At 40.2% G+C, this 16189-nt stretch overlaps 1 protein-coding gene across 3 annotated transcripts in view; it reads right to left on the bottom strand.

Annotated features, from left to right (window-relative positions):
* SNX16 (sorting nexin 16) overlaps positions 1-15569 on the bottom strand; it is a 37883-nt gene extending 22314 nt beyond the window's left edge. Inside the window, exons 1-3 of one of the 3 annotated variants that reach the window (XM_024203900.3) lie at positions 15399-15569; positions 8206-8663; positions 842-928 (exon numbers count right to left, since the gene is read on the bottom strand). In XM_024203900.3, coding sequence (XP_024059668.1) covers positions 842-928; positions 8206-8580 — 462 coding nt within the window. In that variant the 5' untranslated portion in view covers positions 8581-8663; positions 15399-15569. Of the gene's footprint in view, positions 1-841; positions 929-8205; positions 8664-14631; positions 14905-15398 lie in introns of those variants that run through there. The other 2 variants (XM_024203906.3, XM_024203904.3) reach the window with 2 other exon arrangements.
* Positions 15570-16189: the final 620 nt, after the last annotated feature.

A 16189-nucleotide genomic window follows, 5' to 3' on the forward strand; every position in this document is an offset into this window, starting at 1 on the left:
TGAAACATCAATAAACATACTGAAGAAGCAATAGAAATGTCAAATAGTAAAAGACAAAATGTGAAGCAGATATTCTTGAGAATAAAGAGAAAATATAATTTCTCCTTGTAGACTCCCATACTCCTAAATTTTCACGTATCCCACTATTTGTGTTCTATAAACACTGAACAAACTTGTCCAGCAGAAACACAAGAAGTTCACTGTAAAAGGATATTATTTCTATAAAGTTCAAAGTTAAGTTGCTGGCCTATACATGCTCTCTCCTGTACTAGCCTTTACTTTTATATCAGCTTCTTGTAATTAAAAAAAATCAATACTTATGGAATCTATTAACTCCCAAGTCTCTGAAGACAAATACAGAAGACTAGCATTTCCCATAAACATATGTAATACTTTTGGAGCTCATATAAATCAGGAGCATCAGATCTAACCGTCGATCAATACAATTCTACTGCATTAGGAGACACTATGAAGATGAGGAGGCTAGATAAATACTCTATCATTCTTGGAAGACAACTAGATAGTCTTACCCCACTTCTATCCAAGTGTTTAATTATTAAGAGTTAAATACCCTGCATTCAGGTACATACAGTGTATTATGAAGCATTAAAACAGTTTCACTTGAAAAATAAATTCCATGAATTTTCTAAAAGTGACAAATCCCAGTGTTTTCCAGTCATTAGTATGAACAAACTAATCCTTTATATGTGCAAAGAAATCAAAAGCAAAAGCAGATGTAGAAAAGTCAACATAAGATAAGCAAAGTTAGAAATAAAGGAAACAAAAGAAATAGATCACACAAAATCATTTGAGAACTTGCCAGTTTAAACTTGTTACTCACCTTGTCATTAAGCCTGGAGAAGTCAGTGTACCTTCTGAAAACCACCCAACTTTCCTCTGGACTTCTCTTTACCAGTATTTTGTAAACCTATTATATAAAAATCAATAGCATGGCTTCAGAAAAGGGTACAAACAATGCATCCTCCTATTATAGTTCAATGATTGGAAGGCTGAAATAACCACTCTCCTGTTCGAGAAAGTGGAAGGATGATATAAATGAAAAAAGTTTAACCAAAAATATTAGCTAAAGGTATTCTACAGATTTAAATTTAGGGTTTTTTAAAGTTCTCTCATAACATTTAAATGGAAATTAACATGCCTTGACCATGAAGGGGAAACTAAGGAAAGGAAAGGAAAAAAAAAGGGAAATTCCTTTCTCTCTAAGAACAAAGAGTGACATCCTGGCTCCAATGAAGTCAGTGGTAAACTCTGATTGACTTCAATGGAGCCAGGATTTCCTCCAAAGTATTTTCCACCAAAGTTGAAACTTCTGGTACCAAAGATACATCAATAAAACATGCTATAACTAATTAGGTCTGTTGGAATTAGCCTGTATTCCAGCTTTACTTTTTACTGATCCATGAGACCAATCTCCCTCTTAAACATAACATTGATGCTACCAAGCAGGCTCTGGGGCAGTATTAATTTTGAACTCTGTATCATCTAAAAGATCCAGATCTGCACTGGATAACGGTTTGAAAACTTGGTTGCACATACTCACACATGTAGGTACTGCAGGACAACCCCCCTCCACTACCCCCACCTCCCCAAAAAGACAATCACTGTTTTGACTTACATTTTTATTCAGCCTGGTAGTTTTTGTCCTCCCAAGTGACTGAACATGACAAACCAGCCAATAATGTATATACTAGTTCAGAGTGACCGAGCTGACAGTATCAAAATTATAGTAATTGATCACTTGACTCAGATGTGGTGTCATTACATCACAACAATCCCACTTGATCAGGACATGCAGGCAAATGAACAATAGGCACAAAGGATGGATTTTAAGCAGCATGCCACAACTTCAACACTAATGTGCCCCTTCCCCATCTCTCAAACACCAGGTATTTAAGTGGGTCCAGTTTGGTGTTCAGGACTTCCAACATACAACCAATAACTTGGGGTAGACCCAGGTAGGCCCACCTTTGGGACTCAACTCACTTCTGAATGTCTCTACCTACTCCTGCATGGGAGGCAACAGTTATCAAGGGAGGACCTTAGTCTGAAGATTTCAGGTTTCCCATTTTTCCCCATAGCAAAAAGACCACCAGTGAAAACCTGGGTCTCACTTACCTTTGAAAGCTGGTCCCTTTTAGCCTTATCCACAATGGAGGAAAAGGCTTTTGAAAAGCCCAGGGAAGTCTAAATAGGAGAGTTGGGCTTCCATGAGAACCAGTTGACTAGCTCGTTCCCGCATCCCAACCCAATGGCAAGGCAACAGACCTCAGGGGTGGAAGCCCCTTTCCCACGCATGCATGAACCTTCATGTTCTTCCCATGCACTGTGTACTCCCCCTGCAGGCTACTCAAGATTGTCCCTTCCCTGCAGTCAACAGGGGAGTATTCTTCCACCTTTCATTTGGTTATGGGGGAGAGGAAAGAGGCAGGAAAAAAAGTGACAGAGGTAGAGATAATGGTATAGAAAAATGCATGAATACCATGGAGCTAAAGAGGTGCTGTAATATAGAAAATATTAAACACTGTCCAAAAGAAAATAAGTTGAGTATCACTGATCTACAATATACAGTAGCTAAGTACATGAAGATCTACAGTGAATCAAGAACTCATGAGTTTATTAGTAAAAACAATGTGAAGATACTTCCAGTACTCCAAGATTACAACCTTGATTTCCCAGTGCAAGGAAAAATAATGAAAAGCTTAGTTAATATTGGGTTTTTTTTGCACAGTATAGGCTGATACAGCTCCTTGGTTAAATTGACAAGAAGCAAGAAATTTCTGGAATTTTAATTGTAAACAATTCTTCCCCCAGAGATATCCTATACATACTCTGCTTCTTCATACATTTTTCTTAACCATCTTTTCCCCCTGGTATAAGAAATTTTACAGTACTTCAAGTTTTTTTATAGCAAATTCTTCATTTACTGGTAAATACAGTTTCCGCTATAGTCTCAGTAGCTAATAACTCTCAATTTTGGGAAATCTATGTGAATCATTCTCAGAGAGTTAGACTACTTTTTGCTCATTTGGTCCTTCATAAAGGTAAAATTGTAGACAGTTGTACTATGGTTTAAAAATAAATACACAGAATGATATGAAAAAGAAAATACAAAAACACACCTATGAACAGGTCTTTACGGATATGTCTACACAGTAAAGAGAAACCCGTGGCTAGACCATGCCAGCTGACTTGGGCTTGTGGGGCTTGGGCTGCGAGGCTGTTTCACTGCTGTGTAGACTTCCAAGCTTGGGCTGGAGCCCGAGCACCCTGGGACCCTCCCACCCTGCAGGGTCCTAAGGCTTGGGCTCAGCCCGAGCTCAGAAGTCTACACTGCAATGAAACAGACCAGCATCTTGTGAGCCCGAGTTGGCTGGCATAGGCCAGCTGTGAGTTTTTCTTTGCTGCACAGACATACCCTATGTTTATTATAGTCACTAATTAGCTTTAAAAAAAACCCAACTTTCTTAGAGTATAGAACTCTATATGTTGAAGCACTGAGACTGATAGAAATCACTTCTCTGTGTAAGTTGCATTGTACAGTGGTTTAAAAATATAAGATCTTATCTTGTAATTCAGACTAATGATACAAGATCCATTTGTAAAACCAAGACACCGATACAAACTAATTGCTGATGTGATGAAACATAAGGATGGAGAACTGTAGGTTACGAAAGCTAAAATCACTCATCTGTATATACTATAACTGACAATTGGTTTGTGTTTTCAACATGTTCAGAGATTGTTACTGCAGTTTATGAAAATGCTCTGCCACCAAGCAATTAAATAAGCATAAAAGAACAAGTCCACAGAGCCATTTAAAAAAGACTGTAGAGTTCTGCAGTCAGAGTTATGCAAAAAGACAGACTGCTTACGTATATGCAGAAAATAATGACTCTGTCCACGTCTTGAATATTTTCTGGGTCAACATCTTCCAAGATTATCATCATTTAAATCTCCCTTCCCTCAAATCTTCCAAGACTTATGTCAGGTTTTCCAACTGATAATTGGTTGACAACTTTACTTGCATTGCTTTATGTGCTAGACACAAAAGATTTATATTTTTAAAATAATCATTTGGCTTAGCCACCTTACTACATGAAACCAAGTGTTTAACAGTAAAGTATTTCAATAAATTTATACTAAATTTTAGCAGCAAAGTGTTCCATAATAAAAATGAAGTTGAAGTTTAACTTTTCAAAGCAACTCTTGCAGGAATCATTGAATTCCAAAAACTATAAAAAGAAGAAATTGAAGGCTATTTATATTTTAGGGAATACCATATATTAAAGTATTTGACCACTATAGCAAGGAAGTCTTCCTGGCAACTTTTCAAAAAGCTATTTCTATTGAGCTTCCATCCCCTTCCTCCTTCCTCCTCTGTGCCTTATTGGTTTTAAGAAGGTTTCACAGGTCTGATTGCTGATGTGACCTATCAATGATTGATTCAATTATTACTTAATGCTCATAGTTTATATAGGTATAACTCGGTTTTCACTTATTTATTGAAAACATGAAACACAGATGTTGAATAGTTCCCCACTATACATTTTCAAATGCAACAGTTATAGAAAAGAGAAGCAAGGCATTCAGCAAGAGCAACAAACCTGAAAAATTAAGTATCAGTGTAAATATAATACCTGGAGCACATATGATAGGATTCCCAAACTAAAAGATTTATTGTAGTCCAAAGCCAAGCTCCTCTTTTGTTAAGCTCTCCATGTTTGTATTTAAAAAAAAAAAAAAAAAAAAAAAATTTGGCCCCGATCCTGTAAATATTTATATTAATTTAATACGACCTTAAGTGTTACAGAATAGAGGCATTTATTTATATCTTACTTCGTCCTTTTGCATTTGATTTTATCTTTGTATTTTAAAAGAAGCTGAAGTGAACATGGTTGTTCTTATAACAACTTCACTGTTAGCATCTTTTCAGACCAAACTTACTTGTTAGCATAACAGCACCATTCATTCTGTCACCACAGTTTTGAAGCTAGTGTTTATTAGAAACCTAAAAACTAACTTATATGTGACATAATTTTGCTAATGTGTTTTTTGGAATGATAGCGAGGATAATGTTAAAAGTTGAGAAATGTATGAAGTCACTGAAATAAATGTTAACTTCCTTTAAAATACTATAAGTGAAAAAACTTCTTACAAAGAGATTCATAATTTTCATTTTTAAAAATATATTTGTAAGTGTCTGATGGCATTAACTTCCAGTCGCTATTAACCTGGAAGAAACTGAAGCTGAATTAGAGAGAGAGAAAAAAAAACTCCATTCACCAATTTCCAGCCCCATCTAATTTGCACCTACTTGCTTTGTGATTAATATTATTTTCCTGACCATTACTAGGAAATTGTACACATTATGTCACATTGGCCTCTTAACCACAAGTGATTTTTTTCACTTAGAAGTCACAATCTTTAGGAATGTGAAGTCTCAATGAAGTGCCTCAACCACATCCATTGAAGTAAATGTCTTCTTCATCTGTTTAGTTCTAAATGGGACGTCAAAGGAATTACAACTGGCAGCTATTCCACACATTCCGTAAATAATTTTCAGAACAGTTAAGTTGGTATTTTGACATGAGATGCCAGACATGATTGTTTGCAGCTTATTGTTCATGCATTCATATTGAAGTGTTTGGAACACAACAGATCTGTTTTAAAGGGGCTAACACTGGCAAAACAAAAAGCTACAAAACATGTAGTTTTGGCATTTTAGCAAGTTCTTTAACAGCTGTAAAGATAAAAAACATGTCAGTCTTTTAATGCTTGTTTTAAAGAGGATAAATTATCTTTCAGACATTAAAACATGAAGAATCTCTCCCATAGCTACTTATCCTGCACTTAGGACGGAAGAATCCCATGCACTGCTACAGACTAGGGACCGAATGGCTAGGCAGCAGTTCTGCAGAAAAGGACCTAGGGGTTGCAGTGGACGAGAAGCTGGATATGAGTCAACAGTGTGCCCTTGCTGCCAAGGCGGCTAATTGCATTTTGGGTTGTATAAGTAGGGGCATTGCTAGCAGATCGAGTGACGTGATCATTCCCCTCTATTCCACATTGGTGAGGCCTCATCTGGAGTACTGTGTCCAGTTTTGGGCCCCACACTACAAGAAGGATGTGGAAAAATTGGAAAGAGTCCAGCAGAGGGCAACAAAAATGATTAGGGGGCTGGAGCACATGACTTATGAGGAGAGGAACTGGGATTGTTTAGTCTGCAGAAGAGAAGAATGAGAGGGGATTTGATAGCTGCTTTCAACTACCTGAAAGGGGGTTCCAAAGAGGATGGCGCTCAGCTGTTCTCAGTGGTGGCAGATGACAGAACAAGGAGTAATGGTCTCAAGTTGCAGTGGGGGAGGTTTAGGTTGGATATTAGGAAAGACTTTTTCACTAGAAGGGTGGTGAAGCACTGGAATGGGTTACTTAGGGAGGTGGTGGAATCTCTTTCCTTAGAGGTTTTTAAGGTCAGCCTTGACAAAGCCCTGGCTGGGATGATTTAGTTGGGGACTGGTCCTGCTTTGAGCAGGGGTTGGACTAGATGACCTCCTGAGGTCCCTTCCAACCCTGATAGCTATGATTCTATCACTTGCTTGGTATTTTTTTCCAAGGAATTTCTGACCTGAAAGGAGAAAAGATGGTCTTATGGTAATAGAGTAGCTGATACAGGACCTGAATAGGAATACAAAGAGGGTATTATAATTAATTTAAATCAACAAGGGTTTAATGAAAAATAGATCCTGTCAAACTAACTTGGGATCTTTTTTGATGAATTTACAAGTTTGGGTATATTTAGACTTCTGTAAGGTATCTGACTTGGTACCACACATTGTGAGTAAAAACTAGAATGATATAAAATCAACATGGCAAACATTCAATGCGTTAAAAACTGGCAGGTCTCAAAATATAATTGTACATGGGAAAGAGTGGGTGTGTTTCCAGGTCTGTCCCGCAAGGATAGGTTCTTGGCCCTACACTATTTAACATTTTTATCAATGACCTGGAAGAAAACAAAATCATCACTGATAAAGTTGGCAAATGACACCAAAAAATGGGGTAGTGGTAAATAATGAAAAGGACAGGTTACTGACTCAGAGCAATCTAGATTGCTTGGTAAACTGGGCACAAGCAAACCTTATGCCTTTTAATAGATTAAATGTAAATATATACATCTACAGACAAAGAATGCAGGCCACATTTTCCTGGTTGGGGGACTATCCTGAGAAGCAGTGACTCTGAAAAATATTTGGGGGTCACAGTGGATAATCAGCAGAACATAAACTCCCAATTTATTTTTGTGGGCAGAGGAGCTAATGCAATCCTGGGATGTATAAATAGGGGAATCTCGAATAGGAGTAGAGAGGTTATTTTATATCTATATTTGGCACTGGTGTGACTGCTGCAGGAATACTGTGGCCAGTTCTGGTGACCACGATTCAAAAAGGATGTTGATAAATTGGAAGAGAGTTCAGAAAGAGCCACGAGAATGATTAAAGAATCAGAATACATGCCTTACAGTGAGATTCAAAGAGCTTAGTCTATTTATCTTAATAAAGAGAAAGTTAAGGTGTGATTTGATTGCAGTCTTAAGTATCTACCTAGGGAACGAATATTTCGTAACGGGCTCTTCAGTGTAGCAGAGAAAGGTATAAGATGATCCAATGGCTAGAAGTTGAAGCTAAACAAATTCAAACTGGAAAAAAAGGTGTAAAGTTTTAACAGTTAGTAATTTAATTAACCATTGGAATAATTTACCAAGGCTCGTGATGGATTCTCCATCCCTGACAATTTTTAAATCAATACTGGATGTTTTTCTAAAAGATATGCTCTAGGCATTATTTTTGGTGAGTTCAATGGGCCTGTGTTATACAGAAGGTCAGACTAGATCATCACAGTGGTTTGTTCTGACCTTGGAACCTATAAGGCAATGAACTGGGTTCCATTGCAGAGTGTCTGAGACTTTGGGAAAGAAAACCTACGTGCCTCAGTTTCCCCATCCGTACAATGGGGAAACTACTCTGACACCTCACAGCAGTATTTTGAAGCTAAATTAAAGTTTGTAACACACTCTGAGATCCCTGAACGGAAGGTTTAATTATTTAAATGAAAAGCATTATGAAATAAAATTCATGATCCCATTATCTTTACAGGAGGAACTGCACTTCACTGAAACAAACTTACAGTGAATTTTGCCCTTTCTTCCATCACCTCATACCCCAGTATGGTAGGTGTAGAAGGTCGATCTTCCCAGCTCCCAGAGTCTGTATTTTGCTCAATATCTTCCATAGGCTGAGTACAGTATTCAATAGATGTGTCCACACCTGTAAATTTAGTCCTAACAAGTGGGCTACTACATATAGATGACGTGGAGCCAATCTGTGCAGGCACACTCATCTTTTTAAAACTACCAATGGTAGAGTCCTCCAGCTGCCCTTTTGAAGAATTTGAATTTGTTGAGATGCTCCCAAAGGAAGAACTTCTTTGGTTTCTGTTTGTTGTAAAGTTGGAAGAGGAACTTCCTATAGGCATAGGAACAGGAACGTAGGGGGTTGCCATTCTTCATTAGAAAACTTCAGCAAATCTACACTTTGTGGTCCAAGAATTTAAGGTTCATTCTCTTCTTTTCAAGAAGACAATATCTGGAAACAAAATAAAACAAAACAAAACAAAAAAAAACAACACACTTTGAAATGACTATCTTTCTTAATATTTCTACAATGAATATAATATTAAAATAATGTATTTGGAGGAGTCCACAGTTACATTAAGATAACAGTTAAAACACCGTTACATGGAATTTGCTATCATGTTAAGTGCCCCCTCAAAAGTTAATCTTTAATTTTTAAAAGGTGCATTGTCAGAGAGGTCCTCTACCTCTCAGAGCCATTAAAACCTGAATGGATAGTTAAGGTATGACTTGCATCCCAGTACACAAACCCAAAGAAAAAGATTGTATTTAAATACTGTTGCATCATGGGTGATGCATAATGGAGGCTGGGGGAGGCGGCCGGGAAAGGGGAACAGTGGTGGATTTGGGACACTCGGAAAAATCTCCCCTGCCATTGCCCCGGGGCTGGAGGAACTCTCACTCCCTGCTGTGGCCCTGGGGCCCTGGCGGGGACACAGAGCTTTTCCGGTCTCAGGGCTGAAGCAGGGTGGGGGAGGAGAAGGAGCGGGGGGCCTTGGAGGGAAGAGGTGGAGTGGGGGCAGAGCCGCGGGGGAAGAGGCAGAACAGGGTTGGACCTTGGGCAGATGGAAGGGGCAGAATAGGGGAGAGGCTCAGGGCTTCAGCTAGGGTCAAGAGCTCTGCCGGTCCCGGCTGAGAACTTGACCCCGGCTGAGCTCAGGTCCCCCACCCACTCATGGCCCCGACCTAGCTCTCAGCACGGTGGGGCGGGGGCTGAAAGCAGCAAGTGGGACGTGGCCTTGGCCAGAAGAGGCAGGGCAGGGGACTAGCCTCTCCAAGGAGAAGCTTCCCCCGCCGCCAAGTGTTGCATCACTAGTGGAAAAATTACAACTTTTTGGTTACATGGATAGATACTTAAAACAAACGGCAACTTTTAAAAATTTTGTAATTACTAATATTTAGCATAAACAAATTGAAGCTTCCCTCCTGAAGTGTTATCATTATAAGATTTTGTAAGGCTTAAGAAGCACACAACATAAACCAAATCCATAATAATAAATAATAATAATAATAATGATTTACATATCATGAATCAAAAGGAAACACACAGTAACCTACAGGTGTGGGTGGAATGGAAGATACATTTATGTATATTTCATACGTACTAAAATATGGCACGTATCCTTGCAAAGGAAATTATGAGTTTGAAAAAATGCTTAAGTGTAGAGCATACAATATTACAGGCATTTATAGGGCGTTCATAACCATGTTATCTGGGCACATTTTACATGGTTTGAGCTGGAAGCATTAAGTATTGGAAGCATTTGCAGAACAAAAGGAGAGTAGAGGCTATAAAAATTAAAAGCTCAATAATAATGGGGGATTTCAACTATCCCCATATTGACTGGTACATGTCACCTCAGGATGGGATGCAGAGGTAAAGTTTTGTAACACCTTAAATGACTGCTTCTTGGAGCAGCTAGTCCTGGCACTGACAAGAGGCGAGACAATTTTTGATTTAGTCCAAAGTGAAGCACAGGATCTGGTCCAAGACGTGAATATAGCTGGACGGCTTGGTAATAGTGACCATAATATAATTAAATTTAACATCTCTGTGGCGGGGGAAACACCACAGAAGCCCAACACAGTAGCATTTAATTTCAGAATAGGGAACTACACAAAAATGAGGAAGTTAGTTAAACAGATATTAAAAGGTACATTGCCAAAAGTGAAATCCCTGCAAGCTGCATGGAAACTTTTTAAATACACCATAATAGAGGCTCAACTTAAATGTATACCCCAAATTAAAAAACACAGTAAGAGAACCAAAAAAGTGTGAAAAAAATAACAAAGTAAAAGAAGCAGTGAGAGGCAAAAAGGCATTCTTTAAAAAGTGGAAGTTAAATCCTAGTGAGGAAAATAGAAAGGAGCATGAACTCTGGCAAGTGAAGTGTAAAATATAATTAGGAAGGCCAAAAAAGAATTTGAAGAACAGCTAGCCAAAGACTCAAAAAGTAATAGCAAAAAAATTAAGTACATCAGAAGCAGGAAGCCTGCTAAACAACCAGTGGGGCCACTGGATGATCGAGATGCTAAAGGAGCACTCAAAAACGATATGGCCATTGTGGAAAAACTAAATGAATTCTTTGCATCAGTCTTCACGGCTGAGGATGTGAGGGAGATTTCCAAACTTGAGCCATTCTTCTTAGGTGACAAATCTGAGGAACTGTTCCAGATTGAGGTGTCATTAGAAGAGGTTTTGGAACAAATTGATAAAATAAACAGTAATAAGTCACCAGGACCAGACGGTATCACCCAAGAGTCCTGAAGAAACTCAAATGTGAAATTGCAGAACTACTAACTGTGGTGTGTAACCTATCATTTAAATCTGCTTCAGTACCAAATGATTGGACAATAGCTAATGTGACGCCCATTTTTTAAAAGGGCTCCAGAGGTGAGCCCGGCAATTACAAGTCTGTAAGTCTGACTTCAGTACCGGGCAAACTGGTTGAAACTATAGTAAAGAACAAAATTGTCAGACATATAGATGAACATAATTTGTTGGGGAAGAGTCAACATGGTTTTTGTAAAGGGAACTCATGCCTCACCAATCTACTAGAATTCTTTGAGGGGGTCAACAAGCATGTGGACAGGGGGATCCAGTGGATATAGTGTACTTAGATTTTCAGAAAGCCTCTGACAAGGTCCCTCACCAAAGGCTCTTAAGCAAAGTAAGCTGCCATGGGATAAGAGGGAAGGTCCTCTCATGGATTGATAACTGATCAAAAGATAGGAAACAAAGAGTAGGAATAAATGGTCAGTTTTCAGAATGGAGAGAGAAAAATAGTGGTGTCCCACAGGGGTCTGTACTGGGACCAGTACTATTCAACATATTCATAAATGATCTGGAAAAAGGGGTAAACGGTGAGGTGGCAACATTTGCAGAGGATACAAAACTACTCAAGATAGTTAAGTCTATAGTTAAGATAGATCGTCAAAGCAGACAGCGAAAAGTTACAAAGGGATGTCACAAAACTAGGTGACTGGGCAACAAAATGGCAGATGAAATTCAATGTTGATAAATGCAAAATAATGCACATTGGAAAACATAATTCCAACTATACATATAAAATGATGGGGTCTAAATTAGTTGTTACCACGCAAGAGAGATCTTCGAGTCATTGTGGATAATTCTCTGAAAACATCCACTCAATGTGCAGCGGCAGTCAAAAAAGCGAACAGAACGTTGAGAATCATTAGGAAAGGGATAGGTAATAAGAAAGAAAATATCATATTGCCTCTATATAAATCTGTGGTACACCCGCATCTTGAATACTGATTGCAGATGTGGTCGCCCCATCTCAAAATAGATATATTGGAATTGGAAAAGGTTCAGAAAAGGGCGACAAAAATGACCAGGAGTATGGAACGACTTCCGTATGAGGAGAGATTAATAAGATTGGGACTTTTCAGCTTGGAAAAGAAATGACTAAGGGGGGATATGATAGAAGTCTATAAAATCATGACTGGTGTGGAGAAAATAAACAAGGAAGTGTAATTTACTCCTTCTCGTAACATAAGAACTAGGTCACCAAATGAAATTAATAGGCAGCAGGTTTAAAACAAAGAATAGGAAGTATTTCTTCACACAACGCACAGTTAACCTGTGGAACTCTTTGCCAGAGGATGTTGTGAAGGCCAAGATTACAAGAGGGTTCAAAAAAGAACTAGATACATTCATGGAGAACAGAGCCATCAATGGCTATTAGCCAAAATGGGCAGGGATGGTGTCCCTAGCCTCTGTTTGCCAGAAGCTGGGAATGGACGACAGGGAATGGATCACTTGATGATTACCTGTTCTGTTCATTCCCTCTGGGGCACCTGACATTGGCCACTGTCGGAAGACAGGATACTGGGCTAGATGGACCTTTGTTCTGACCCAGTACGGCCGTTCTTATGTTCTTAACTCCTTCAGGTGCCCTGACTTTAAAGACACATATAATGTGCAAGAACACACTACTTCATACTTGGAGATCATGTTACACAGTTTTAAATTCTCAACAACAAAAACCTTTTGATCTGTCATGATTTGCTAATGGCAGAGTTCAAAAATACAATAAAAAACTAGAATCTTTGTATGGAAGCCAAATCATCAGCAAAAGAAAACAATGCAAATGTGACAGCCCTAAATCTCAACTTAACTTAAAGTAATCGCTCCTACACATTTACTTGGATTGACACAACACATGAAAAGGAAGAAGAAAAATCAGACAAAAAACTGTTTTGCTACTTGCTTAAAAGTATTTTGACAGATAAGAGGCTCACACTGATGCAGTGAGGATGACCGATTAAGGATAATTTTAAATGAGCTACCCATCTAATGTATTAAAGTTTAATACTACTCTCATATTTCATTACAATAAAGCAGTGAAATCATTACACCCCAGCTACTTCACGGATGCATACAGCAAACATTCAGCACACTCTAATGCTATAACAAAGTAAACAACTTTTCTCCATCTTATCCAGAGAGACCTGGATTTTCCCTGTTCTTCAGCAGAGATTTGTTCCTCTCCCAAACCTCTGTTTGGGATAGTTCAACCCCAACAGCAAAGCAAGAATTAAATAGAAAGAAAAGAGCAGTCACCTTTGAAGTTGTTGTCTGAAAGTGATTAACTGCTAAATAAACACCATCAAAGAACTGGATTCCAGAATCTCTGCATCATCACATGCTACAAAACAAAGATGCCAATCTCTCCTGCCTCCATGTTTACAACACCCAACTCTTCTCTCCTTGAAGTGAACCATCTAAACTCAACACACCATAAAGAAAGAATTTGTCTGTATTTAAACGTGTTGGATACTGCTAACAGTTTAAAAATCAGCATGTTTTTCACTAAAGCCACACACAAAAAAGTTAAAAACCACAAAACTTAAAATCATATATTGTAAACAAAATTTTATTTAGAACTTTAGATTGATTTTTTTTTTTAATTTACTTGTCACTATTTATGCTCTGTTTAATTTTAGTGCTTCTCTGTTTGGACAATAGAGTCAGTTTTGTTTTAGTCAATTTCACTTCTAGAGTTCTGGTTTCAAACACTTGATTTTTGTTAACATTTAGGAACATCTCTATTGGTCTTAGGTTCTATAAAAGCTTGTTTTTACAAAAATTAAATTTTGGGCTAAATTTAAATGGATACTGTCCATTTAGCCATTTATTAGTTTACTGAGATATTGCTCAGAGACTCAGTGAAGCTCAGGCCAGTTGTGCAAAGTGTTGTAAAAAACATACAGGAGCTTATTAATCAACAAGACAAAGGCGTCAGCAATAAAAAAGTGTGCTCACATAGGCTAGCTATGTCCATGTCTTAATGGTTCTGAATAATTTACGTTTTTAAAACTAAATAACAATCGCCACTAGCCCTTTATCCAGTCATCGGTTGACATCTGCTCATTAGTTTGTATTACTTAAAAACTGTTAGAACACATTCCAAAAATGTGGCAAATATCAAGCAAATGAACATTTGGCACTGTGATACAACCCCGATTTTATTACATCATCAGAGTGCAAATTGCTCTTTTTTAACATAACATTTTCCAAATCTATTAGATAAATAGGCATATCAGGTGCATCTAATTATACAGTACAAGAAGATACATGGAAAACTTGCTCTACCTCCCTTCCCTCTGGAACCTGGTAATTTGAACGTTTTCTTCTTACATAATTTATACCATATAGGCCAGTGCTTTTCAACTTTTTTTCATTTGCGGACTCCTGAACAATTTCAAAAGGAGATGCAGACTCCTTTGGAAACCTTGGGCATAGTCTGGGGACTCCTAGGGGTCCACGAACCACAGGTTGAAAACTGCTGATATAGGCAATTTGAGTATTTTATAATGCATATAACTTTTATAAATAAGAAACAGTATCTTGCATTTACAGTATCTGCACTATCTTCAGTTTTAGGCCTTCATACCTGGTGTATGTTGTCAGAACCGTCAATGGCAATTAAGTCAATGGCAAAACCTCAGTGGGAGCAGAATCAGGCTCCAGTGGCAGGCCCCTTGAACCAGACCGCAGGTTCTTTACGTACTATACAGGTCCACAAGCGATTCCTACTTTTAAGGCTTCCAAAAAACTTGAACACCCGCCCGCTACAAGGCAGGTCGATATACCAGCCCAGACGCAAAATACACTCACCCACCTGACGATGAAATATAGGATTTATTTTATTCCCGAATGAGTTTCATTCGCCCATCACTAACATGCAGCCACCTCGGGGGGGGGGGGGGGGGGGGGCCCGCCCGCGGGGGGGGGGGGGGGGGGGGGGGGGGGGGGGGGAAGAGACCGGCCAGGCAGCGTGGGCAGAGCAGGGGCGCGCTTGCCGAGCCCCTGGGGCGAGCCCTGCCAGGCTCGGAGCACCGCGCGCCAGCAGAGAGGACCCGCTGAGCACCGCGCGCCATGGCTGCGGCGGGGGCTCCCCTCACCCCAGCGCTCGAGGGCCCTACGGGGGCGGGGAGAGGACAGGGGCTGCCCGCGAGCAGGGTCTCAGTGACTAACCGGCCCGGCAGGGGGTCACGGTACCCCGCACCTCCCCCCTCAGCGCGCGGGGGCTGCCCATGTTCCACTGCCCACGGGCCGCCAATACCCCGCCTCTCGGGGGGCTCGGCTCCCTCCCTGCGCACAGACTCCGCCCCCCACCCGCGTGCCCCAAGGGCCGCGGGGACCCCGACGCCTCCTCACCTGCTCCCCGTCGCGCTCCCTCGCTCAGCCACCGCCGCCGCCACACCAGCTGCCCCTCTCCCTCCTCGCGCAAAGGGAGGCGGGGCTAGGCCCAGGTTCGCGAGGGAAGGGGCGGGGTAACGGTCAGTACCTGTGGGGTTCGTCCCTACAGCGGGTACTGGGACGGGCGGGCCTAGGCCCGCCCCGCTGACTGTTGGCAGCGAGTTTAAAAAGCATTAAGACTACACGTCCCAGCAGGCAATGGGGCCACAAATAGACGGCCGCTCCCGGCAGACACCGCGGCAAAAACTACAGCGCATCCTGGGACCTGCAGGCTCTACTCACGGCATTGCGTATTAGGTTACGTATGCCCCATGCGTCGCATTGTATGCTGGGATTTGTAGTCATATGGGTTGCTACTAGTGCTGCTTGCTATGCAGACTATATTGCTGATACTTGTGCTATCTTGAAGCAGAATCCGACGTCCAGTGTGTACCAGCACAGCCAGGTGTAGCAGCACTGAGGCAGTGCAGTCAATAGACAGTTTGCCATAGGGAAGGGATTTTAACCTTTTAGAGCCCTGAGCCATGTCAAATGACTGGAGCTAAGAAATAAAAAAGGTCAAGCTCTCACCTGCTCTTCTGTGTGTCACTTCTTTTCCACAGGGTGCTGGAGAAATAACCCCGACTCCAGTACACAGCAGTAGTTGCACATAGACAAGGGATTTGGGTTTGTAGGTTGGAGAAACTGAAAATAACTGAAAACTAACATTCTTTTGGTTTTTGAAAATCAAACGTTTTTCAGTTTTTAAA

Source organism: Terrapene carolina, unplaced genomic scaffold (genome assembly GCF_002925995.2).
Source record: "Terrapene carolina triunguis isolate 2854851 unplaced genomic scaffold, T_m_triunguis-2.0 Scaffold58, whole genome shotgun sequence".
Lineage (NCBI taxonomy): Eukaryota > Metazoa > Chordata > Testudines > Emydidae > Terrapene > Terrapene triunguis.